This window comes from Enoplosus armatus, chromosome 21 (assembly GCF_043641665.1).
Source record: "Enoplosus armatus isolate fEnoArm2 chromosome 21, fEnoArm2.hap1, whole genome shotgun sequence".
In the NCBI taxonomy this organism is placed as follows: domain Eukaryota; kingdom Metazoa; phylum Chordata; class Actinopteri; order Centrarchiformes; family Enoplosidae; genus Enoplosus; species Enoplosus armatus.
In genome coordinates, this window is record NC_092200.1 from 9,442,799 (window position 1) to 9,466,975 (window position 24,177).

A 24,177-nucleotide genomic window follows, 5' to 3' on the forward strand; every position below is an offset into this window, starting at 1 on the left:
TTACATCCAACATCACAGTCTTTCACTATTCTTGGATACAAAGCCCTTGTTCACACCTGTTCAATTGTGAAAATCTCAACAATACTGTTGGCTGCACAAGAGGAAAACATTCACCAATCAGAGAAAGTCGTGTACCATTTTTTTCTCTCTCTCAAACATCCCCCATCTGTGTAGCCAAATCCTCTCAATCGTCCTTTAACCAGCCTTTACAAACTGGTGCATATTGAAGCGAGGAAAGTGAAACCTAACAGAAGAAATTCTACATTAACAGCCGAGGTGGAGAAATGTCATTCAAAAAAAAAAATGGTGCAACCCAACTCGTCCTCTAGTTTGACTGGCTTTGGTAGCACCATGCACGGTGGTATAAAGTCCCTCCTCTTCAGCATGCCATATTTACAGAAACAAAGGAGTCAAGAGGAGGGGATATCGGTTAGACAATTTGATTATTACTACATTCAGAAAAAGGCTTTACAGCGTTGTTATATCATACATCAGAATCTGAAAGATTTCAGGCCAGACTAAAGTGGAAAAAAATAGAACTTTTCAATGAATATAACAAAATAGACTTTTCTCCAAAGGTAAAGGAATAAGAGTTTGTGATGTTTTTTTTTTTGATGTGCCAGCCTGACCTGTTGGTGCTCATCGAATAACGCCAGGATTCAGTCTGACACTGTGCACAAGTTCACATTGACAGGCTACATTCCAATGCTTAGAAAATGCTATCTTCTCCTTTCCTTACTTACTTCCTTCTCCCTTTTTTAACGCAATGTACCTGATCGGAGGCCAGAAAGATTAAGATTGGGAGCTCCTCAAATGACTCTGAGAAGGGGAGGCAGCAAGGACGGGAAGAGGAAGCATTATCTTTGTATTTGGAAGTGGCCATTTTTAGCTCATAAAATCATTCAGAGGTCACTTAACGGACACCTGCCTCAACCAGTCTAGATTGATTTAAAGTAGGATATTAGTGATATAGAGGAGACAGAAAACACAGAGCAGGACCAGGATCCCAGTTCATTCAGAGTCCCTTTCACTTTGGCTTGAAGTGCTGGAGCTTCCCTCGTCCTATCTCTCTTCAAAAAGCTCTACAAACACGTAAGGAGGCCACTTCTCTCAGAATTGACAGGAAGACTGGCAGCATTATCCTCAAAGGTCAGGGGGTAAACAGGAATTTATATTCCTCAGACCTGTTTCATCCCCCTGACAACACAAGGAGACAGATTATGGTCTGCTGAGCTGCTGGATCACAAACACACACACACATACACACACACACACATACACACACCCAGAGGCCATGCAGCTCATACCGTATGCACGAAAACACAGTCCCAAATCACACACTGACACTTGAGGTTTACGACACTCTGGACAGTTCATATGCTCACAAAAGGCAGAGGCAACACCCCCCCCCCCCCCAAAAAAAAAAAAAGTTCACAACTTCATCCTGGTGAGAAATGATCAAAGCCCGATTTTGGGTCTGAAAAAGAAACATCGCAGAGGAATGAGGCAGTGGTGTCGCCGAGACAAATGAGTGGTTTGATCTCCAGCCCCGGAGTGATTATCCCACCACGTATTTGAAAATGTATCACGGAAGCATCACTTGTAGCTCGCTGAGCCTGTCCACTACAACACGCCCCGCCCCACCCCACCCCACCCGAGCGGTCATAATGGTGCTTCACTCAGCAGGAAGAAGTCACGGTGGGACGTGGATGTTATTGCTGTCTGAGTATTGCTTCACATCTAAAAAATAACTACCATTCATAGGCTAGTTATTGCTGACATGATCTGAAGGGACGAGGAACTGGCGTGCATGTTGCTGTCGGGTTTGCAAACTTATTGTTGAGACCTAAAAATACTCGATAACTAACTCAGAGCAGCTGGTGGGTGTTGTGATTTGGGCTTCCATTGAATTACACATAGTTGAGCTGTCAGAATGTCTTCAAACTTCAAAACTTCAAACTTATCTGCACGACACAGCAAAATATTACAAACATTCCACATATTTTCAAAAAGGGTGCAACTCTTGTGATCATCAAGTGATGATTTTAGCTCATTCAATGCTTTTACATGTGAGGTTCACTGTGGTACGTTGTACATACACAAAATGATTAGGGTCATGATGACGTCAGGGTGCCATGACACATCGCCTGTGGTGGTCTGTGTGACCTACCACACTGAACTCTGGAGGAAAAAAAAGGAGATCTGTGCTTGTTGCATGCAAATTACACGGAAGTCTAGCATGCAGATCAGACATTATGTGGTTGGTGCGAGCCACAAAAGATCAAATAAGTGGAAATACATTTGGATTTTGCAGATTTCCACACAAATATCACTTAAATATTTAGCTATTTTGGCTTTTGTCTATAGTGAGTTGATCGTCAGTATGTTCATTTAATTTAGGTTTACTTTAGGAATAATACATTTGATTTATGTATATGTATATATATTCAAATTTGTGGGGTTTTGTCGAATAAATTATAATTGAAATTATATAACACTCTCCAGACATTCAAAAAGTCATTAGCAATCTCCATTCAATAAGTGAACGAGGAGGGATGTATGGTGTTACATAATCCGATAGGTTTATATTCGGCTTGTTTCCTCCGTTAATAATAAAAAAGGAGGAGGGGTTAATGGTGGGGTCTCCTGGGGCTTTGTATTGAGCCTCCCAGACGCGAGCTGAACTAAAAACACATTCACGCAGAACCAAGAGAGGAAAGAAGACAAAAGAAAATTGGAGCGGCGAGGAGGAGAAGAAGCGGCTTGATTTCTTTCTCGGCGTCTGTGGAGGACGCAGGGCGCGGATCAGAGAGCGCCGGGTCTATTTTTAGCTCTCCGCGGCTGCTTAGCTTTCGACGCACGTTCCGAGTGCAGCAGCAGAGCGCCGGGATGCTGCTCCAGACGGGCTTTATGTGGAAATGCCTGCGTATCCAACGCACACACTGCTCTGTTAATCTGCCGTGCGCTTTTACGCACGCGCGCACGCACACGGGCGCAAACTAATAATCCCTCCCTTTTTGAAGAAAAACAAGCACGTGTCAACCAAAGCTCCAGCGCTGTTAACTATATGCACATTCTATATACAACTGCTGCCTGTGACACGTGATGCGCTCAGCGCTCTCTGCAGAACAGAGGAAGGGCGTGGCATGGGTTGAACGGGAGGGGGCGGGATGCAGCCCGCACAGTGGCCGCCTTTACTGGGGAAGACAGTGAGATACCTTGCCCTATGGTGACTGCAATAAAGAAAAAAACGCCATCCATCCAGGTGGGCTGTGGACAACCAACCAAACTGCTTCTGCCAGCAAAATCTCCAGGCAGAGCCGAAGCCTCAGCCCTCTGCCACTCCCCCCGACCTCCACTGCTGCTGCTCTCTTTGACACCAGACAGATCCAGTGAGGAGCAGAGCTGACCCAGGGCGCCTCTCTCTTCCCACCTGGGTCTGCTTGGTCAGACGTCACTGGGGGTCCGTGCACGCTGGGCCACGCTGGCAGGCACGCAGCCGCAGCACACCAGCCACAGCGCCTTCTGGATCTCCTGGTTCCTGAAGGCGTAGATGACCGGGTTGATGACGGAGTTGTAGGTGGCGGGCACCAGTGTGGCGTAGGTGTAGAGTGGAGGGTAGGTGTAGTCGGCGATGAGAGAGTAGACAGTGAACGGCATCCAGCAGGCAGCAAAGGTACCCAGGATGATGGCCAGCGTGGACACGCCCTTCCGCGTTGTGACGTAGTGGGGCGTGGCAGCCAGGAAGTGGTGCTGGAGGGCGATCTGGTGAGCGTGGCGCATCACAATCTTGCAGATCTGGACGTAGAGTTGCAGCATGAGGCCGAAGAGCAGCAGGAAGGAGACGGACAGAACGGCGATGTTGTTCTTTGTGAGCGGCCTCACCACGCTGCACGTAGCCTCCTCTGCCAGGCAGTTGACCCCTGTGACCGGCAGCAGGCCCAGACACAGGGAGAGGCCCCACAGCAGCACCAGCATGGTGTAGGTGAAGGCCGCCGTCCGCTCTGAGTTGTAGGTGAGGGCATAGTACAGCGACAGGTATCGGTCAATAGTGATGGCCAGCAGGCTGAAGACAGAGGCGGAGAAGGAGGCCACCACCAGGCCCACAGTCAGCAACTGGGCCGAGTCGGAGTGAAGCAAGTAGGCACAGGTGAAGTGGAGCACCAGGCCCAGGCCGGCCAGCAGGTCAGCCAGCGCCAGGCTGCCAATCAGCAGGAACATGGGAGCTCGGAGCGCCGGGTTCTGCCAGATCACCAGCACCACCAGGGCGTTCTCACATGCTATCAGAGTCCCTGATGAGCACAGCACAATGTCCCAGGGGTTGACCAGCAGGGGCAGCGGGCTGGGCGGGAGGGAGTCCGGTGGAAACGTCCCCAGGCTGGTGCTGTTGTCCATCGGTCCCCCGCCTCCGCTGGCCCATGCTGTGGGGTCAGGGGTCAGCCAGCTGGGGGTGACCGCTGGCTCTTCACTCATTGTGCCCCCCGTCTGAAATCGACACAAACACACTGTTATGAGATCTAAGTGGAATATTTGATACACAAAGGCGGTTTGTAACAACTGGTGGTAAAGAAGAAGAAACAAAAGCCCTAACCCAACAGGGACGTGGAGAACCATAAATAAAATCTGTAACACGTCTGAAATCGTTTAACACGTCTATAACATGTTTAAAATCTTTTAATCTTTACAATTTCATGCACTGACAAAAACCGTGGGGGCTGTTTTCCTCCTGCCCCCACCCATCCTCTGTGCACGCCGCTGGATTTGTGCTGTTTCCACTCTTTCCACAACATAAACTGGCATAGTCAAGGTTATATTCTGTAAGTGGTACTATATGCAGGCCTGCAGGAGCACACACTAATCTATATGTTGCTGTTGTATAACTAGGAGCAAAAACCTTGAGCTACACCAAAAAAAAAAAAGTCTTTCTGGTTGTCTCGCTTTTTAATTAATAAAACAACGTACAGCAATAAAAATGTATACTTTACTTTGTCCACTTTGTGGACAGTTAACATTTACTTATTTATTTATTTTCCACTGGGAATTAAACCCAGAGGCCTACAGGTTACACCACACGTGAAGAGCTCTGTTTATTAATGTATGGACAAGGCAAATGAAAGCAGATCATAGAAACCAAAGCAGGCTTTGCAGCAAATTTCAGGCCACGTTTCCTAAGAGAGGGTATCGATAAACCTCCGCCGGCACCGGCAATAATTCACGCTGCTGTCAGACACCTGTCAGTGCCGCTCTCCACAGGAGGAGATACCGCACCCGTCATGGAAATACAGCCTGTCCCTAACGCCATATAGGCATCGCACACCGGTGGCCATATGGTGCTGCTTCGCCCTCTCTACACCTTGCTCTGTGGCTGCTCCACGTCAGCAGAAGGATGCTGGAGAGAAAAAAACAGGCTGCATCAGCGATGCTCAATAATCCCATTCCGCCGCCACCCAGCCTACCTTGACTCTGTGAGGTGAGACTTCCCGTCTAGATGGAAGAACGACAGCCTTGTATTTCCATTTTATTGAGACGGATGGTGCAGCGCCGGCGGACAGAGACGCAGCCCGGGGAGGGGGGATGCTGGTCCTCTCTGCCTGAGAGCGGGGATGATGGAAGAAGAAGAAAAGAGCGCGGAGCGGCTCTGCCGTTAACGGCGCATCGCCGTGGACTGCGGCTGTGCAGGGAGCAGCGGCGGAAGAGAGGAGGAGGAGGAGGAGGTGCGTGTGGAGGGGAGTAGGGGGTCGATGATGAAGGAGGAGTCCCAAATGGGCCAGACCCCCAGAGACCGGTTGAACTCAGTTAAAGAGCTAAATGTCTGGTCAGTTCTGTCTCAAGGACAAAGACAGGAGTGTGTGTGTGTGTGTGTGTGTGTGTGTGTGTGTGTGTGTGTTGTCCAATTTCCACATGCAGGTAGTCGCTTATTGTCAGTCAAACACGCTCCCTTTCCACAGGTATGACTATGTTGCAACATTTGTCCCTGAACGAATAAAGCTCGTGTCGGCTCACCTGCACAAACCGCCGAGCTGTTTGTTAGTTTCAGAGATTCTGAGCTGCCTGGCTGGAGTTTCAGATATGAAGATGCTGGATGCAGAGACTCGCTTTCCTCCTGCGACGCCCTGCTATTCTGGTCCTGTCTGTGCTATTAACAGCAACCCTGATGTGTGTCACCAACCTCCTCCCCTCCCTCCCCCGTCCTCCATCTTCTCTGCCTCATCTCTCCATCCTTGCAGCACTGCCTCCCAGACACCTCGGCTGATGAGGAGCTGATGGGTGACTTGTTGATGTGCACATTATGTGGCCACAGTTAGCTGACCAAGCGTTATGTCGGCCGGGCGTTTTTCCAAAGCACCTTGCCTTTTGGGTCTGAATGAATTAAAAATAGCTCCTGTTGCAGTGGGAGAGCAGGGCTACCAGGTAATGCCGCTAAGGGGCGACGTTGAGCTCTATGAGTCATCAGTGCGCACCTGTGGGACACAGAAAAGACAGCACACCCTGTCTCAATCTTTACTGGCTTTATTTCTTTTTCTTTAAAACAGAAAATAATCGCTTCACAACAGGCCTTTTTAAGCAAACCCTCACATTAAACTTGCCAACACCTACAAAACGGTATCAAAAGTGCACCATAGTGTTAATACATCTTCTCAAGGTCTAACGTTTTTCCAATGATAATATTATCTTCTTGTTATATTTATACAAATACCATACTGTACACTGTAGAAATATACAACCCAGTGTGTCCCATAAGTGGGACACTCACCCCACACCCATCCTCCTTCACCTCCATGATCAAAAACATGATCCACTCTCAGTAAATCACCAGTGCAGAATAACAGTGTGAGGGGTGAAGACACCAGGCCAATATTACATCATGAATTATTAAATACCCATTCAACCCCACACCCAAAGGCAAAAACTAATACGCCACTCATACGACCACCCAACATCTGTACAACCCTCATTCAGCGCCTTTTTAAAAACAATCTTGACACAGTTTTCATTCATTATCGTCTCATTGTCCCCGGCAGCGGCAGCAGCAGCGTCCAGCCAGAGTGAAGGGGATGGGGGCAGGAAGAACAGGAAGTCACGTAGGGGGAACTTCCACGGCTGAGCTGCGGCGCTGAGTGCGTAAAAAGCGCAAGTATGAATTACAGCTGTGCCAGCAGGTATGACACCACGCAGGCTGCTGTGGTGCGTTTATGGTCCGCTGCTCCCCACAGAGACGGAACAGAGCATTTTCTCCTGGTTTCTGTGGCAACGCACCCTGCTCCACCTTCAGTCTCTTGACTGGTAAAAGAGGATGTAGCCCGACTCAGAGTTCTTGGAGATTTCAGAAGTGAGACCGTAGAATTCTTCTATGGCCTGTGCATCAATTTTCTACAACAGAAAGATGACATACAGCAGGGTTAGAAACAACAAACGCAATGTTACTGTGAATATTAAATCAAACGATTATTCAAATGAACTCACTTACCTCTACAATATCATCATCAAACAGCAACCAGAAGTCGTGACTTTTCACAATGGCAATGTAGTGACCCCTGTTTGGACCACTGAAAAGAAATAAAGGTTGTATTAGCTCAACAGAGTAAACTTTAGCCTCTATGATCGTATTAGCCTGTACCCGTGGCCCACCCACACAGGGGTTTGATTAATTAGACTCCTTTGCAGGACTGTATGGGTGTGTAAACACTGTGTTTGGTTGACATCTCTTCCTTCCTATTAGTTCTGGTACACCTGTTTGAGTGGGAGAGGTTTGGTGACTTCATGTAATTTCTGCATATCTCCACCCAACGTCATCGAAACATAACTCTAATGTGTGTATTAAATTGGCATATTTTATAAAAAATACTGGCCCAGTTAATTGGATTACTGACAGGATTTTTGCTATTTAAACATGAAGGCAATAATCAACTACTGTGGTGTGACAGAAACAGCATAACAGGAACTGTTTACCTTCACTATGAGGTTCTCCTGCACGTCAACAGACACCTGCAATTCTTCCCCTCTTTCACTCGTGTAAAACTCATCCGTGTACAACACAGCGGTTAAAAATGTCTGACTTCTGTTTAAACCTGAGCTTCACCCTTGCTACTGTAACTTCTTTGTCTGTGGTTTACATGAAAAGTAATCATCAGCTCTCTTTAGCAGACGGCTTTGACTTTTTGAAAGTCTTTTTTATGTTGTTGTACACAAACAGGAAACAAGGGGAGAGGAAGAATGAAATGCGTCGCAATTACATCGTCATCACTTAGCAACCAGGACGCCCCGACTGTGAAGCCATTTAAGAAAAATATAACAAGAAGCAACGACGTGAATTGAGCACGGCCGGTCACTTCTTCTGAGGAATCTTTTTTTTCTTCTTCTTTAAAAAAAAATAAAAAATTAATTAAACTACGATTGCAGTGGTTTGATTTTAATATCAATAATACATTTTTTAAGCTGATGGTCAAGTGTTACATCTTGTGTGAATATTGTGTGACGACCCCAGCCTATTGTATTCTGAAAAGTACAATATCATGAAGGATACAGATAGTATTGTAATACTATCTGTATCTGTCTGGGAAGTGGGAGTTAAGCTCAAAGGGAGAAGACTCAGACACTCACTCAGACAGATCATTTACATCTGTTGAAGTCCCGACTCACTTGATCAACTCCAGATAGGTTTCACCTTTTAATATATTTGTTAAATAGATTATTTCTATTCAAAGTTATGAAAGGCTTGAGTCTGTTTCAGCATGCAATGTGCAGAAAGCAGGGAAACACCTTGTCTAAACACAGACAGACAAACTCCCACCCACACTGGGTCAAACCCAGCGCAGAGAAATATACGGCATAGCTGCACAATGATGGATGAGGGTCTGTGTTTTCTGCTGTTAGATGTGATTTAGGTCTAATGTACCTTTATTCTAGTGGCAATAGGTCCAAATGCAATTTATTATTAGAACAATTAGTCTGCCTGTCTCTGGTTGCTGTGGAGACGGTTATAAAGGTGCCGTACTCTAGCTGTGTGTTTGCACCTACACACCTCCCACAATGCACCACCACGGCGACCAGGTCGTACAGCCTCTCAGGATTGGTAGCGTCCCCGGAGGTGTTGAAGAGGCGGAGCTCCAGGGGGAAGACGACGCGATAGGACAGCTTGGTGTAGCGCTGCAGCTGCTCCATGTACTTAAAGCGCTTCAGGTGCAAAGCCAAGATCATCGGCAGCTTCTTAACACGCATCCTACGTCACAAATATTACAGAGTTAGTGATGTCTAAATACCCAATCAAACACAGAAATGCATGAACACACACCTAAAAAGTACATATTAAAAACAAAACTGTATACTGACCTCTTGTGTGCCTCCTGCTTGCTTCTACATTCTTCACAGTAGTATTTGTACTCACTGCACAGCGTCTCTGTGTTACTGAAACCTCTGAGAGGAGCCACAAAGAGAAGACATGATTCAATTTCAAAACACTGCTTTCTCCTCACGCAGTTAGGTGAAGGACATAGCACGATGTATTTTTAATTACACTCTTCTTAAACAGTTATGCAAAAAAACCTTGAAAATCCAGCAGCCTCAAACAAACATCACCTGGAAAGGGCACTTTGTACCATTGTCTTTAAAACTAAATAAATAACAACTTTACAACTAACCTCTAAAAATCGTACTACTTTGTAAGTTACATGCTTAAAATAAGTAAAAGCCTCAATGCCATTGTAATGTTAGTAAACATTTGTGTTTTAAAATGGGTGGCTACAACATTTTGGAGCTAAATGCTAAACGAACGTTGCATTTTCATTATAGATGAATCTGCATATTATTTTCTTGTTTTAATTTATCAGTCGTTTGGTCCTTAAAACATTTGAAAATAGTGAGAAATGTCCAACTCAATTTTCCAGAGCTCAAGGTGACGTCTTCAAATTGCTGTTTTTTGTCTGACCACCAATCCAAAACCCAAAGAAATTCAGCATTCACTATCAAAACAGAAACTAATTTTCTCAACTACTAATCCTGCTTCCTCAATGCCTAATGCAGCTCTGCTTCTACATGCGTTAATTTACCTGAGGCAGTGTGTGATGGAGGTATTCTGTTCTACATCCACAGAAAGGTCCAGAAAGTCCTCATCTTTGCTGCTTATCTGAAGAGAAAGGACATCAAAATAAATGAAAAACAACAAATCCCAAATACTAGACAAATGTATCAGCCTGATCAGGAATATTATTGAAATGTCTTACTACAGTGCTATGAGGACTGTGGCCATGTGTCAATAAAAATCCTGCTGTATGCCATTCTATTGTATTTGCCTAAAATATTATTTGCCCACCAAATGCCACAACCTGCTGTTCTCTAACCTTGTGCCAAGGAGCTTCATCGTGTAAGTTTACTAATCCCTGAAATCAGCAGCAGGACTGCTTGACTCGAATGAAAACTTCTTTAAACAAGACTCTGGTGACATGTTTGGTGTAAGCCACTTAAACTTCGAAACTAAAACTCTTGTATGAAAACTGCAGTGAGGCATCTTACCGTTTCACAGGTGAGGCAGCGTGTCTCATTGGTCAGAGTGCCTTGGAAGATCTCATGGACCCAGGTGGAAGCGGGCGTGGCGTTGCTGTTGTTGTTCTGAGAGTCCAACGTGCCGTTGGCAAGGCGGCCATTGGTCTTGTCCTGCTTCCTCTCCTCCTGAAGCAGATCTGCGATGGTGTTGAGCAGGTAGTTCAGGAACTCATGAGCATCCTGCTGCATGTAGTTGTCAAACAGCTCTGAGGAAGAAAATACAGAGAGACTTTAGAGCTCCGATTCAGCTATTCTACATGTTCAGTGGGTACTTCAGGGTCTTCTGTTGTCTTCAAGCTCTGCAGGAGTCGACGGCCAACGAGGAGAAACAAGAGGATAAGGAAACAGTTGTTTAAGTGATGATTAACACTGCAAAGTTTATCAGTTTCCTCTCACCATTCTCCTTGCGTAGCCGTGTGATGAACTTTTTGGGTGGTATGACGCCCACTTTCCTCTTCTGGTTGGCAATACTGTGGAACAGGTCGGCCAGGCAGGTGAGCAGGTTCTCCTTTCGCCGAGGCTGACTGCGGTACGCCAAGATCTTCTCACGAAATGGTCGGCAGAAGTACAGAGCCTGCAGCACCGAGTTGCAGTAGCAGGTGTTCCCGAACTAAAATCACATGAGGCAGGAGGAGCAGTGTGAGTATGAGTCAGGTGGAGATGTATACAAAACACTGAATCTGCACAGTGTATCATTCACTTACATTGACCAGGCCAAAGTAGTGCTCATTGACCGGAAACTGCTCAGATCCAATCTCTTTCTCCAGTGCAGAGGCATTGGCGCCCTGTAAATGCAAAGAGCCCAAAAAATATATTTTTATTTTCGTAAAACAAGACACACTGTAAATTCAGCTACATTTTGAACACAATAACAAAAACACATCAATGTCACTACTAAATTAGTAAGGGCTTCCCAAATTAGATGGCAGCAGCTTGGCATTTTCAAGGTGATTTGTTGCTGGGATAAAACAGAAAAACTAATGGGTGCTTAAAATCTCCAAGACTCAGCTTTTCCCCCCTACTTCCCTTTAGTGCCATTAGAGTTAAAAGCGTGCATCCTTTTTAACTGACAGTAAGGTTGGGCTGTCCTTGGCCAGTGCCTGCACTCATCCAAAAAGCTTTTAAATGTAAAACAAAATTATATGTGCCACAATAGAAAAAAAAAAAAAATATGTATATATATATATATAATATATATGAATAGATATAGAGGTTTTTCAAGTTAGCACAGGACTCGGTGGATGCTTTGGGGAACATATATCCCTCTAGAATGATTGGGTTATAGTGTGCGATACAATATCTAGACAGCAACAAACTGTGCAGAGTGGACATGCACCTGGAACGGCTCCACAACTGCGCAGCTAATGTTAAACCATGTCGTCATTGCGTGCGTTAATAAGATCTGGTAGTCTGTCAAAGGCCAACACGCAATCATAGCCTTTTTCACAGTTTCCCTACACATACTGCGGATTACTAGTCTCTCTGTCTGAAGTATTCTTTTATCCAGCGGTGTTCCAGCTGTTGGCAAGCTGTAACACAGGTTTAGCTTTAGTTACCTTCACGTTAGCTAGTTAGCAGAGAATCCCAGCTGCAGCAGGTGCACTGTCACTGTGCTTAAAAACCGCCGTGATCAATATTAACCAAATAAGTCGTCAAGCTATGAGTTTAATAAGAGTCAACACTACAGAGTGTCCATCTACTGTCGTTAGCAGAAAGACCAGAGCGGAGAAGGCAGTGGGTGGCTGCTTGCCGTGCTATGGTCGGAAAACTGCTTGGCTAGCACAGACAACAGAATTAACTGCTTTTATTGATAATTTCACGGTTTAAAAGCCAATAACAGTGCAGCCGCGGTTTCTGTATCACCCCATAGCCTGACTAATGTTAGTATGAGACTGCCGTGCACTCACCATGGTACAAAAAGAGGCAAATTTGGAGACTGTCATTAGGATTTCCATTCGGCTAGCGCCATCTTCAACCACACAGCCGCGCGCTGACAAGGCTGGGCTGGCTCCCCTCGTGAGAGCAGGCAGGCGATTCTGCTGAGCTCGCGACGGAAAGTCCAACAGCTCAAGAAAACGAGAGGTTTCACTGCTAGTTGCTTCCGGCTTAGCTTAATCACGGTCGGCAAAGATGATCGCTTCGCGTTCGGCTCTGAGTGTCACACATTCGGACACTCCTAGCCTTCCGAGAAAGGCTGATTTGTCGAAGCCAAATTTAGCAATGTCAAAATATTTGATAGAGTAATTATCCATATCATTAAAAGGTTAGCCTTGCTCAAGTTTTGCGCATGCGTATCATCACGATAGCTGTATATTTGCACCATCTTACAAAGTATAAAACTGTTCCAGACAAAATAACTATCCCCTGTGGAAAACAAACTTTACAAGAATTGTATATTATGGGTCGCATTCATATATTTTCTTCTGTCTTGCCACTTCGTAGAATGAGATAAACCTTAACAAATCATATGAACGTCATCGATCACAACTTATCTAGGACCAGTTCACGTACGAGAATGATGGTTAAAGTTCTATTGTAATTCCTGAATGTGCTGACTCTAGGTCGGCTAACCACTCCACTCCTTTAGCGTCATATTCATTTGGTTCAGGCAATATCGCGGCCTGCCTCAATTGTATTTCACAAGGCGGAGTTTGGGGGCCTATGTTCTCTCTTTCAGCCGTACCCGCCATCTTGTAGAGACCGGGGGTAAGATCCTCTCCGTGTTAAATGTTATTTTCTACTTTATTTTCGTTTCGTTCGTACATAATTACATTCATATTTGCACCACAGGTCTTCCCTTACACCCCAGAGACATAATATAGCCGAAAACATGTCCCACAGAGTGATATTTTCCGTTGATTGTGAGCAGGACCAGCAGCGTGGCTCTCCATGTGGGCCTGGCAGGCAGCGAAACGTTTAGTTGGAACTGTATTTTCCTTTAACGCCTTATTTCCCCGCTGTAATGCAACTCAACACGGCATTTGTCATGGATGTTCGGTCGTTTTTTAAACACTGCATAATTGCCATTACGGTGCTGCTTACCGTTGGTGTCTTAGTGCTAGCTATGTATTTCTTGCTAGCCTATGCGTTAGCATGTTTTCTCACACAGACGGTGTAATTAACAGCTTTGCTATGTTGTGAATCAAATTGATGAAAAAACACCCTTTTTCTTTGAGTGCGTGCATTAGGGATAAACTGTTTTGGTTGTCGTTCACTTGGATCAGCTGTTTATTGAGGACTATCTGGTTTAGGTGTAGATTCCATATTGGCGTTTAATGGTTGTCACGGCAGTCATGTCGTACTTCTTCCCCAATAATTGATGTGCATCTTTGTGGTTGTAAACCTGAAAATCATTCTGCAGTTTTTGAGTTCCCATTATAGTGTGGCGCATTGAAATGTAAATTAAGTCGACTCCTTTTTATTGACCTTTCATGAATAACTGAAGTGCGTTTTCTCTCAGTAATCAGGCATCATGACGAACACCAGAGGCAAGAGGAGGGGGACCAGGTACATGTTCAGCAGGCCATTCCGCAAGCATGGTGAGTGCAAATTTAAAAGGTAACTTATCATATGAGCATACACTTTAAGCGCATTCCCCATTTTTAATGATGTGTAGGAAATTTGGTATTACACAGCTTGGAACCACTGTCAATGCTGTGCAAGTTTACATGAATTAATTGGCTGCATTTACTTCACAGGCCCAATTCCCCTGTCCACATACATGCGCATCTACAAGAAAGGAGACATCGTTGACATCAAGGTAAGATGACATACTTGTTTGGGTGGTGAGTTAATTAAGCGGCACGGCAAATTCAGGCATTTATGTAAACAGGATAGAGGCACCTACTTTTAAACATGCATGCATACATAGATGAACATACCAAAGGTACCAGCAGACTGAAGGGATTTGGGAAAGGTGCACAGTAAATTTCGGAATGGGAGGTTGCTTAAATACATTGTTACATTGTCGCATGTGATTTTCTTTTTAGGGCACAGGTACCATTCAGAAAGGTATGCCTCACAAGTGCTACCATGGCAAGACAGGACGTGTCTACAACGTAACCCAACATGCTGTCGGCATCATTGTCAACAAGCAGGTCAAGTAAGTAAGAAGTGGCATTTATTTTGTGACACCTAAATGTGTATGCCCCTGTATCTTTGAGCTGGCACACACCAAAGGACTGCGTTGGCCAATCAGATGTTTGCTGTTGCCTCAAGTCAGTTTTAAGACAGATCACAAGAGTCTTTGATAGATGTCACATTAAAAAAAAAAAAAAAAAAAAAATTCAATGAGTGCACATTCTTAGCAATCCTTGAAATCGCTATAATCTTGACATTTTTTCTGGAACTTGTAAATCCTGGCTTTAATCTTTGGTGTGTGCTTGCTCATACACTTCAGCTAGAAGCAGGCATGTGACCCCATCATCACTTTGCCACCAGGGTTGTTTATGTCCTGAGTGGTCATTCACGTGGGGGAAAGTATTTCATCCTTAAGTACCCTGAGTCTGACTGCTGTTTGACCTGGGGTTGCATTGAGGAGACAGCAGAGGAGTGCAGATATTGAAACAGCATTACTGTAATAAGTATGTGTTGGATATGAACTTGTTTATCCTTTCGGCTGTCACAGGGGCAAGATCCTGGCCAAGAGGATTAACGTGCGCATTGAGCATGTGAAGCACTCAAAGAGCAGGGACAGTTTCCTGCAGCGCGTCAAAGCCAACGAGGGCAAGAAGATGGAGGCCAAGCAGAAGGGCAGCTGGGTGGAACTGAAACGCCAGGTATGAAATGTTTCAAAATTACTTTTTGACCTTTTTTTTATTTTTTATTGTGGGCAACTTTTTAGTGATTTGAAGAAAAAAAAAAAAAGGAAAATCTTCAAGATGTCCTGGTGAAAACATTATTTTGTGTAGGATGTCTTTCAGTTGTCGTGTTATTATCCAGTCATTTTTATTGTACATCAAATTAAAACAATGAAGAATTTAAATCATTTAATTTCTGGAATAATAGTCTCTAGAAATATTTTGTCAGTTTTCTTTGGGGTTTCTGTCTATTATTTGATCACCTAAAATTCCCCCTCTTGCCTCTACAGCCTGCTCCTCCCCGTGACGCTCACTTCGTCAGCACCAAGAAGAACGTGCCACAGCTGCTGGAGCCCATCCCCTACGAGTTCATGGCATAAAGAGCTCACCAAAATAAAAATATTTGTACACACGCTGCTTGTCATGTTATCTGTTCACATGTTTTTATTCTGTAAAAGTGTCATGATGTGCTGTCACTCAGTGATGATTCTCCTCCTTTGATTGTATAAAATGAAATCAAAAGCACTTTTTCATTTCACCGGCGATCTGAGAGTGACGGCACATGTGTCACAAGCATTTTACATCCTCGCACCTACATCTGTCAGGTCTGAGGTTTATCCTATTTTCTCTGTCAATTAGCAACCTGAGCCAACAGGCTCACTGACTGGTACCAATTAAAGGCCCTACTCACTTAATTTTTCCTGAGTAAACCTCAGTGGTTGCTTAATAGATGCTTCTCCTGTTGTAACTGTTAAAATAGGTCAACTTATATCTTTGCCATGCTTATTGGTGCATAATTATTACATAAATACATTATATATTGTGTTACACAAGCTGTCTTCGAAGTACCCACTGTGTGGCATTGTACATACATGATCCCTCCTGTTGTATCTGTTAAGTCGGACAATTTATATCTTTGAAATTTGGTACACTAAGATTGAAACCCAGAATTATAAATTATTTAAGACGGCATTGATGGTGTCAACAGTCTCAAAGTAACCTCTTCAACCCCCTTCCAGTGGGGGAGTCATTATATACTCATGCTGTCAAGCAAAACATTGTTCAATCTCACTGAACTCTACACATAAACCTGAATTATGGGATATATATCTCAAATGACCAAAAGACATCTTATTGAATGATGCAGCCATAAAAAACTGAAAATTCCTCTCAGTGGCAACATTGTATTCCTCCAATGAGGAGTTGGAGCAAGCTGATTCAGAAAATGCGTGTGATGTGTAAAAGAGGAAAACTGGATATGAATGGGTTAATTACATATGGACTGGAGGGCATGAGTGGCATCTTGGATCAATGGTTGTGTGGGGCACACAAACCCAGACTGGCAAGAAGATATAAAATAAACATAGAATTCAGTCCCCCACTTGAAGTGGGTTCCACAGTTAGAGTTTGTGCTGGTCTGTGCAGTAGGTGGCAGTGTGCACCAGGATATGTGTCAAGCATAGAAAAACTTCAGGCCGCACACTATTGTAACCACACTTTAAAAAAAAAAGAAAAGATTTTAGTCTTAAATTATATGTTTGAGTGTTGGGCAGACCCTGATTCAACAGTTTAGTTGAATACCTCCCTAACCTACCTACCTCTACACAAGGGCATATTGTGGGAATAAACTAATAATTGTATTTTTATGGCAGTTTTTAAGTGAGGAGCATAAAGTGCTCTCCTGTGAAGGTAAAATGAAATGACACATAAACTGCATAATATAAAAAAGATATATAATGTTGACTGATGAATCTGTACGGTCTTAATATCAATAATTTGATGTGTCAAAACCATCCTGGAAATTGCAAATCTACAGTTTGGACGAGTGAGAGTAATTGTACTCACCTTTAACTAGTTGAAATAGTAATTGTAGACATGCATAATCCACCTCTGAAATGTAATTATAACATGGCATATTTTATAATGTTATATGACTATCTTTATACTTTGTATCATCAGATATAATTAAACAGGCTATGAACGTCTTCTTTGTTGAGCTTTTTTGTTGTATTTTGTGAATGAATGAAGTGGGTAGATCTATAAAATCATAAGAAATGTGTTGAATTATAGTGGTTCACTTTTGAACTATTATTTATTGGTAAAATTCTTCTATTTTAAGTACACTGTATGTTTTTAAAATTTCCTCTGGGTAAAAATAAAATACACATATCAGTCCTAACTTTGTGTGTGTGTGTGTGTGTGTGTGAGAGACTGCCTGTCATGATGTTGCAGTACCATGTGTGTGTGTGGATCACTTGATGTGTGCTGTTTAATCAGTGGAGGCTGAATGGCTGGCTGGTTATGTGACAAATAGGTTATCTCATCCCACCTCAGTACTTTACCCAATATTTACACGAATTAGCAGCAGTTTACATAGATAGGGCCAGCAGCTGACAGGAGTGTGTGTGTGTGTGAGAGAGAGAGAGAGGGAGAAGGCCAACAGTAAATCAGTTCAAGGATTATATTTCATTTCTGTGGGTGCATCACTTGAATTTTCTTGAAGCAGAAGAGATTTCCTAATATGTGGAGGATGGATTTACTAAAGGAAATTAAGTCTGCACACAAAGTCAATGTTGTAATCCCTCTTGTGGACAATGGCGTTGAGATAAACCAGCAGAGGCTGTCTTTCTTCACCCTCATAACCCTGTAGACCTGAGGTCAGGGAATTCAGATACGAGTCTTATCAGGACAGAGTAATAAGTATCCAACAACCTGAAGACGTATAACCAGGAAAAACAGATGGAAAAATAAAATGCAATCAATCAATGAGCAGGTTGGCAGCCAAAGCTCTTGGTATTGATCTGCACAGTATTTAGATAAGGCAAATGGTGCCTCTATGTTTTTGTAGATTCCCACAGCTTTTAGCAAGGCTTGAACACTTATCAACTGAGCAAATTAAAATCTGTCATCATGCATTTCTACTTCTTTTTTCCCTACAATTTAAATTATTCTGTTTTTTATGAATCTATACTGTTGGATGCTCTCTCCTTATATCATAATATGATATGAATCCCTCCTATACATCTACAGTAAGTCATTTGTGTGTGTGTGCGTTCTCACAGAAGCACCAGAGCCTCATGTGTGGCACTGACTCATGGAAGTTACTGATTGAAGGAACAAAAAGTAAACAGAAAAGTAGAGAGAGAGAGAGAGAGAGAGAGAGAGAGAGAGAGAGGGAGGAGGGCAGAAAGACGAGGCTTGTGGATAAAAGCCATGGAGCACTATGAACTCCTTAATCACACATGTTTGACACACACAGATTGAGTCTGTCAGCTCAGCCAGCGGCTCAGAGCAGCAGTATCGAGCCGCGGCGTTACATATTAACCACACACACAAACAGTAGATAATTGGACATGAACACGGACAGGCTTGCACCGCTGATCCAAGATGAGTTGTGTGTGCAAATGTTGCACAATATGAAATGTCACAATAATCACACTCAATGTAAAGGGTGGGGGGTCACCCAGATTAGAAAAAACACGTTTTCTCACTCCTATCTCTAGTGTTATGTAGCCACATGGATATTTTTGAGAGATATCTGTCTCTGATATTTCTGCCTCCATTCCAGGTCAATGGAGATGGATGGGATTTAATTTGTGGTGCTCAAAGCCTTAAAAACAGTGACTGACTGAGTCAGTGCCACCTTTCTTTGGAGCTATTGTCTAATGAAAAAATAGTCCCTTTGAAAACTGTTGGCATTATGTTCTGTGGAATATCTATAATAATAAAGACTCTTTCTTTTTTGGAAAGAGATGCTGCTGTTTTAAAAAACAACAACACAATTGTTGGGGAGGAAGTACTCTAATCCTTTATTTGAAATATTTAAAATATCACTGTGTAAAAATACACAATTTAAAACTGTATTTTATCAGCAAAATGTGCTTAAAGTATCAAAATGTGTTAATATGGTACATTATAAAGATTGTAAAGACACTTGAGGTAAAAGTGTGATTTGTGATATTGGGTTGTATACATAAAATTGATTTGACCTGACCTGATTATTGGATTATTCTTATTGATGCATTCACGTGTTAGCAGTATTTCAGTGTTGTGGCAGTTCGAGGTGGAGCTAATTTTAAAAAATGAATTACCGTAGTTTCTAGCGTAGTAATCTATAACATTCATCGTATTTTATAACCTCATCATAGATTTTGTATGCAAGACCTTAAATTACAACAATACTGTCAGATAACAATGTACACTTTTGTACATCACTTTTGGTCACTACAAAATAAAAGATAAATGTAGTGGTTTAAAAAGTACAATAGTTCCCTCTGAAATTCAGTGGAATAGAAGTAATATAAGATGTAATACTGATAACTACAAATACCTAAAATTTCTACTTAAGTGCAGAACCTGAATACATTTAATTAGTTACTTCATCCATTGTCCTGGGAGCACCACATATGAAAATCCTTTCATTTCTGTTTCTGTTTCTGTTTAGGGGTGAAGTCTTTAACAAGGGGTAAGTGAGAAAATGTGTTTTTTGTAATTTAGGTGAACCACCCCTTTAAACTCAGAGGCCTCACCATCCTTCATACTCCTACTTCTTGAAGAAAAAGAGCCTTCAGTGGTCTTGAGTGTGGGTGTGACAGTGTATATCCACATGATTTGTGTGTGTGTGTGTGTGTTTGTTTGGGATAGGCCTGAAGGTTTGACAAAGACACAAGGAAATCCCACTGCAGGCCAAACAGAGTGCATGCTGTATCTGTGTGTGTATGATAGGTGGGGTGATAGAGTCTGTGTGGTTATCAGATATGGGGAAGGGGGGCATGGTCATATATGTGGATATTGGGCCAGCTGTATTGATCCTGGCCCTGACAGCAGAGGTGGGGGACCGGATGAAAAGAGGAGGAGGCTGATAACGGTGTCAACTGACCCAGGCATGCTTACCTGAAGCGTGGGAGGGCACTGAGGTAACACCCAACAGGCTCTCAATAGTCCTTATTCACAAAAGTCAGTCAAAGGTTTCACATGAGAGCATGGCATGGGTTCAGGGGATGATCTCTAATGTTTAGACAAGCAGATAGTATTATTGGATTTTTCTGTCTATGGCCTCAACATTCTTTTTTATATTTAAAATGAGCCCATGGAAGAAAAAATAGCTCTTACAAATTAAAAGTCAAATTCATAAACAAACGCACCCTTGCTCAATTTAATACACAACTGTGTCGCTGCTACAGGCTTTATTGGTCTGGTGTTACCAGTAGTTTATGGTGGCTAATCTTAGCTAGCGTTAGCAAACTTTGTACAAACATTGCTAATTCAGTTTGTTTGTTTTGTCGACTTTATTACTCTTGTCTTCTTGTGCTACTGTTAGACAACATTGTGCTTATGACGGCTAATGTTAGTTAACTAAGATATTGCTGAATAACTGAGGCAGTTACTGAGTCACTTTGCTTTTTTTTACGACTCTTCTCTACTTGTGTTACTGTTACACTATGATTTAGTATTTTCTATTATCCCATGGTTCTTCCTTGTGGGCACAGTGGCTACTGTTCAGCTAAAGTTAGTCCAGCTTTAATGCTAGATTATGTAACCTTTGGTAAACAGCAGCCACTAGCATTTAGCTAAAATAGCACAAGTGGAGACTCATAAAGTCAGCAAACTGACAAAGTAATGTGTGTTACACAGCAATATTAACTAAAGTTTGCCAACAGTAGCAAACATTAGCCTTAAGCAACTGCTCATACCAGACTAAATAAGACTGTAGCATCAAAACTCATCAGTGTATTGAATTAAGCAATGGTGCGTTTAATTTATTTTGAATTCAATTTTCCATTTGTAATAGAAAATGTGTCATTTTGTCTTTCAAAGGTGACATAGTCCAGTTTTATTTTGTTTCAGGTTTGTGGGTTACAAAGGATCTCACTGAAGATTGAAGTTCTGACAACAATAAATTTCAGCTATCAGAAAACAGTATTGGAGGGTTGATAAGATTAAGATTAGAGCAGTAAATTCTGTGTGTGTGTGATTAATGGAGACAGACAGTCGCCTCTCTCCCTGCTTGCACACACCACACACACACACACACACACACACACACACACACAGCAGATCAGCAGATAGGGCCACATAATGCAAGGAGCCTGTGTGACATTTTTAAAGCCTGAATCAATCAATGTAGAGGAAAGAGTCACGGACGTTTATAATGTTTGAGTATCAATGGGATCACCATTACACTCAGGGGCCTAAATCATTTTCTAACAACTTACATGTTGGATCACCTGTACTACAATCCTGCACAGCTGAGTGTAGGTAACTTCTGGACATAGCCAATTAAGCAGTAGGAGGTTTTCTGATTGTATAAAGTTTTTTTTAATTATTTATTTTTTAAATATATCCATTTGTTCTAGTAAAAATCTGCTCAAGTCTGTTGCATTCAGTTTTTTGATTGGGTAGGATACCCCCTTCCTTAGTCTAATTGGTACATTCCAATGAGATAAATTAAGCACAGGTGAGCTGCTGGTTGTAGGCCAGTAAGTGTCCTGCCCCTTTACTACTAGTTTCGTCTGTGACCACAACACCACATCTGACATCTCTTATTAAAGATGGGGGAGAGGTTGCAAAGCCAAAAAAGCTATGTTTGCTCCTTTTTTGATTGTAAAGCTAAATTCAGTAAGCCATGGAAGCTAGAGGCTCATCTTTGCAAACACACAGGATTGGTAAGTGGCTCCTGAAAGTGCTAGAAGCCAAACTGAACAATAACAATCATAACAGTTGACATTGTGCTTGTCTCTTAATTAAGTGTAAAAATGTTTCCCTAACCTCAGAAACCGTTCTCCTGTGAGAACTGTGACAAGAGCTTTTGCACTCGCTATCAGCTCACCAGACATGAGCTCAATCACAGTGGGGAAAAACCACACAAGTAAGCCATTACGTCCATAATTACTAGGAAAAGTAAACTGTGGTACTGTTGTATAATTTCCCCCTGGGGCTCAATAAAGTATCTCTGCTTCTGATTCTGTTGGCGTTTCTCAACCTGCCTTTCATCATTTTAAACTGTTACCTGCTCTGGTGTCCAGGTGTCTGGCTGATGGATGCTCTGAGGCCTTTGTCACGAACACCAGCATGAAGAACCACATGGCTCGAGTTCACCAGCACCAGGAGAAGCAGTATCGAGTACAAATAATCCTAAAGTTTGCCTTTTTAAAAAAAAAAAAAAAAAAAAAATAGGTTGGTGTTCACTGATGTACTTGCTTGCTTTTGCTCTTACTGTTTTCTTTCAGTGCAACCACCAGGGCTGTAGAAAAGATTTCAACAAGAGGAACCAACTGAAAGCCCATAAGTGTGAGCACCAGCAACAGCTTCCGTTTCAGTGAGTGGCTACACATCTAAAGCAGGAATAACTTGGCTTTTTTTTTCTGTGCTTGGCCATCTCAAATCTGAACTTTTATCTTTTTGATATAGTTGTGCTTTCAGTGGCTGTGCAGGAGAGTTTCCCTCTCATGGGAAACTGAAGCATCATGAGAAAGTGCACAAAGGTTGGTTGATATCCAGAACGCTTTTATTTTATATTTTTGGTGTTTAACCAAAAAAAAAACTGTCTCTACTGCAGGATACCCTTGTGAGAATGAAGCGTGTCCTTTTCAGGGAAAGACGTGGACAGAATATCTGAAGCACAGAAAAGAACATAAAGGTATGAATGTAATGCTGGGAAGTGTTTTGGTGCTGCTGAGTCACAAAGTAGTGGGTAGGCAGTGGTAGCCTATTTTAATGACTCCTTTGCTCTCAGTCAAGGTGCCGTGTGGTGAGTGCAAAAAGCTGTTTAACAACACCTGGTTCTTGCGCCAGCACGAGCTGCGTGTCCACTCTGGCGAGAAGAGGAAGCTGTCATGCCCAAAAAGAGGGTGCGATAAGCAGTTCACTCGTCGCTTCAACTTGGAGAGCCATGTGCTGGGAGACCACGAGGGCAAGAAGCCCTTTAGCTGTGCGTATGCTGGCTGTGGGAAGAGCTTTGCCATGAAGGTAAGCCTGCACTTCAATTTTAATATTAAATGTTGGGTCAAATCACAAACTTTCTCAAAACTAGTAGTATGCGTTTTGACACTCTGCTGCAACCCCAATACAACAAGAGGGGACTTTTTTCTTTTTTTTTCTTGTGATGTGTGATGAAAACTACATTTTTAAAACTAACAGCAGCATTTCTTTGCACTGACGCATCAAAGTTACAACTCCATTACTACTTTTATAGATTAGTTTTTATCTGGAATTATTTTCTACTGAAAAAAGCTTTATTGAAATTTTAAAATGTTGTGTTTTGAGAAGAACAAACTCAATTCCAGTAACCTTCATTATACTTGGTTAGTGTAAAGTCTTAGTGGCAGATATAAAAAACAAACAAGAGCACATAAAAACTATATACATGACTAGACGCTACTAGAAGTGAGATATTTTGGAGTGATTTGATCTGATAACAGTGTAGTTGGTAACTGGTCTCATTGTGATTCAGGAAAGCCTGTGGCGACATGGAGTGGTGCATGACCCAGCAAAGAAAAAGCTGAAGGTAATGTTGTTTTTTTTTCTTTTTTTTCTTAAATACAAGAAATTTGACTTTTCTACCCTCAATCTTGTCCTTGTAGTATTCGCATACTTTTTTTTGTGTGTTCCCTCTCCAGAAACTGCATCCTAAAAAGAACCAGCCCTGGCGTATGGCCCAGCAGGTCAAACTGGCAGCTGCAGCCAATCAAGCGGAGACCAACAAGCTTGCTGCAAAGCTGCGCAATACATCTTTAAAGAAATCTTGAGGCTGCATTATTATTATAAATATCTGCTTGGATGTGTTTAATGGTGAAACAAGTCACCTAATATTTCTGTTGATATACTTTGTTTATGAATT

The 24,177-nt window shown here is 42.7% G+C and overlaps 4 protein-coding genes across 4 annotated transcripts; 2 read left to right on the plus strand and 2 right to left on the minus strand.

Moving 5' to 3' along the window:
* Positions 1–3,447: 3,447 nt before the first annotated feature.
* gpr12 (G protein-coupled receptor 12) lies at positions 3,448–4,476 on the minus strand. Its single transcript, XM_070928354.1, has one exon. It carries the CDS (start codon positions 4,471–4,473, stop codon positions 3,448–3,450), a length of 1,026 nt encoding a protein of 341 aa, XP_070784455.1. The 5' UTR covers positions 4,474–4,476.
* Positions 4,477–6,494: 2,018 nt separating this feature from the next.
* usp12a (ubiquitin specific peptidase 12a) lies at positions 6,495–12,521 on the minus strand. Its single transcript, XM_070928025.1, has 9 exons — positions 12,447–12,521; positions 11,244–11,324; positions 10,936–11,149; positions 10,510–10,745; positions 10,047–10,123; positions 9,331–9,414; positions 9,023–9,220; positions 7,469–7,547; positions 6,495–7,371 (listed from the first exon to the last, which is right to left on the minus strand). The coding sequence occupies exons 1-9, from the start codon at positions 12,492–12,494 to the stop codon at positions 7,270–7,272; spliced, it is 1,119 nt and encodes a 372-aa protein (XP_070784126.1). The 5' UTR covers positions 12,495–12,521; the 3' UTR covers positions 6,495–7,269.
* A 686-nt stretch (positions 12,522–13,207) lies between these two features.
* On the plus strand, positions 13,208–15,751 carry rpl21 (ribosomal protein L21). The gene is made up of 6 exons (XM_070928108.1): positions 13,208–13,245; positions 14,000–14,078; positions 14,238–14,299; positions 14,529–14,641; positions 15,167–15,317; positions 15,629–15,751. Exons 2-6 carry the CDS (start codon positions 14,012–14,014, stop codon positions 15,716–15,718), a joined length of 483 nt encoding a protein of 160 aa, XP_070784209.1. The 5' UTR covers positions 13,208–13,245; positions 14,000–14,011; the 3' UTR covers positions 15,719–15,751.
* Positions 15,752–21,889: 6,138 nt separating this feature from the next.
* On the plus strand, positions 21,890–24,085 carry gtf3ab (general transcription factor IIIA, b). The gene is made up of 9 exons (XM_070928284.1): positions 21,890–22,003; positions 22,112–22,206; positions 22,364–22,460; positions 22,568–22,656; positions 22,749–22,822; positions 22,897–22,977; positions 23,074–23,306; positions 23,791–23,844; positions 23,957–24,085. The coding sequence occupies exons 1-9, from the start codon at positions 21,890–21,892 to the stop codon at positions 24,083–24,085; spliced, it is 966 nt and encodes a 321-aa protein (XP_070784385.1).
* Positions 24,086–24,177: the final 92 nt, after the last annotated feature.

Excerpts from the sequence above, each read along its gene's own strand:
- gpr12 (XM_070928354.1), bottom strand. The coding sequence starts at position 4,473 with ATGAGTGAAGAGCCAGCGGTCACCCCCAGCTGGCTGACCCCTGACCCC.
- usp12a (XM_070928025.1), bottom strand. The coding sequence starts at position 12,494 with ATGGAAATCCTAATGACAGTCTCCAAATTTGCCTCTTTTTGTACCATG. Across the intron at positions 9,415-10,046 it reads TCCATCACACACTGCCTCAG|AGGTTTCAGTAACACAGAGA; the intron begins GTAAATTAACGC and ends GGCTCCTCTCAG. Across the intron at positions 7,372-7,468 it reads TTGATGATGATATTGTAGAG|AAAATTGATGCACAGGCCAT; the intron begins GTAAGTGAGTTC and ends TTTCTGTTGTAG.
- rpl21 (XM_070928108.1), top strand. The coding sequence starts at position 14,012 with ATGACGAACACCAGAGGCAAGAGGAGGGGGACCAGGTACATGTTCAGC. Across the intron at positions 14,642-15,166 it reads ATTGTCAACAAGCAGGTCAA|GGGCAAGATCCTGGCCAAGA; the intron begins GTAAGTAAGAAG and ends CGGCTGTCACAG. Across the intron at positions 15,318-15,628 it reads GGGTGGAACTGAAACGCCAG|CCTGCTCCTCCCCGTGACGC; the intron begins GTATGAAATGTT and ends TTGCCTCTACAG.
- gtf3ab (XM_070928284.1), top strand. The coding sequence starts at position 21,890 with ATGGGGGAGAGGTTGCAAAGCCAAAAAAGCTATGTTTGCTCCTTTTTT. Across the intron at positions 22,004-22,111 it reads TTTGCAAACACACAGGATTG|AAACCGTTCTCCTGTGAGAA; the intron begins GTAAGTGGCTCC and ends CCCTAACCTCAG. Across the intron at positions 23,845-23,956 it reads CAGCAAAGAAAAAGCTGAAG|AAACTGCATCCTAAAAAGAA; the intron begins GTAATGTTGTTT and ends TTCCCTCTCCAG.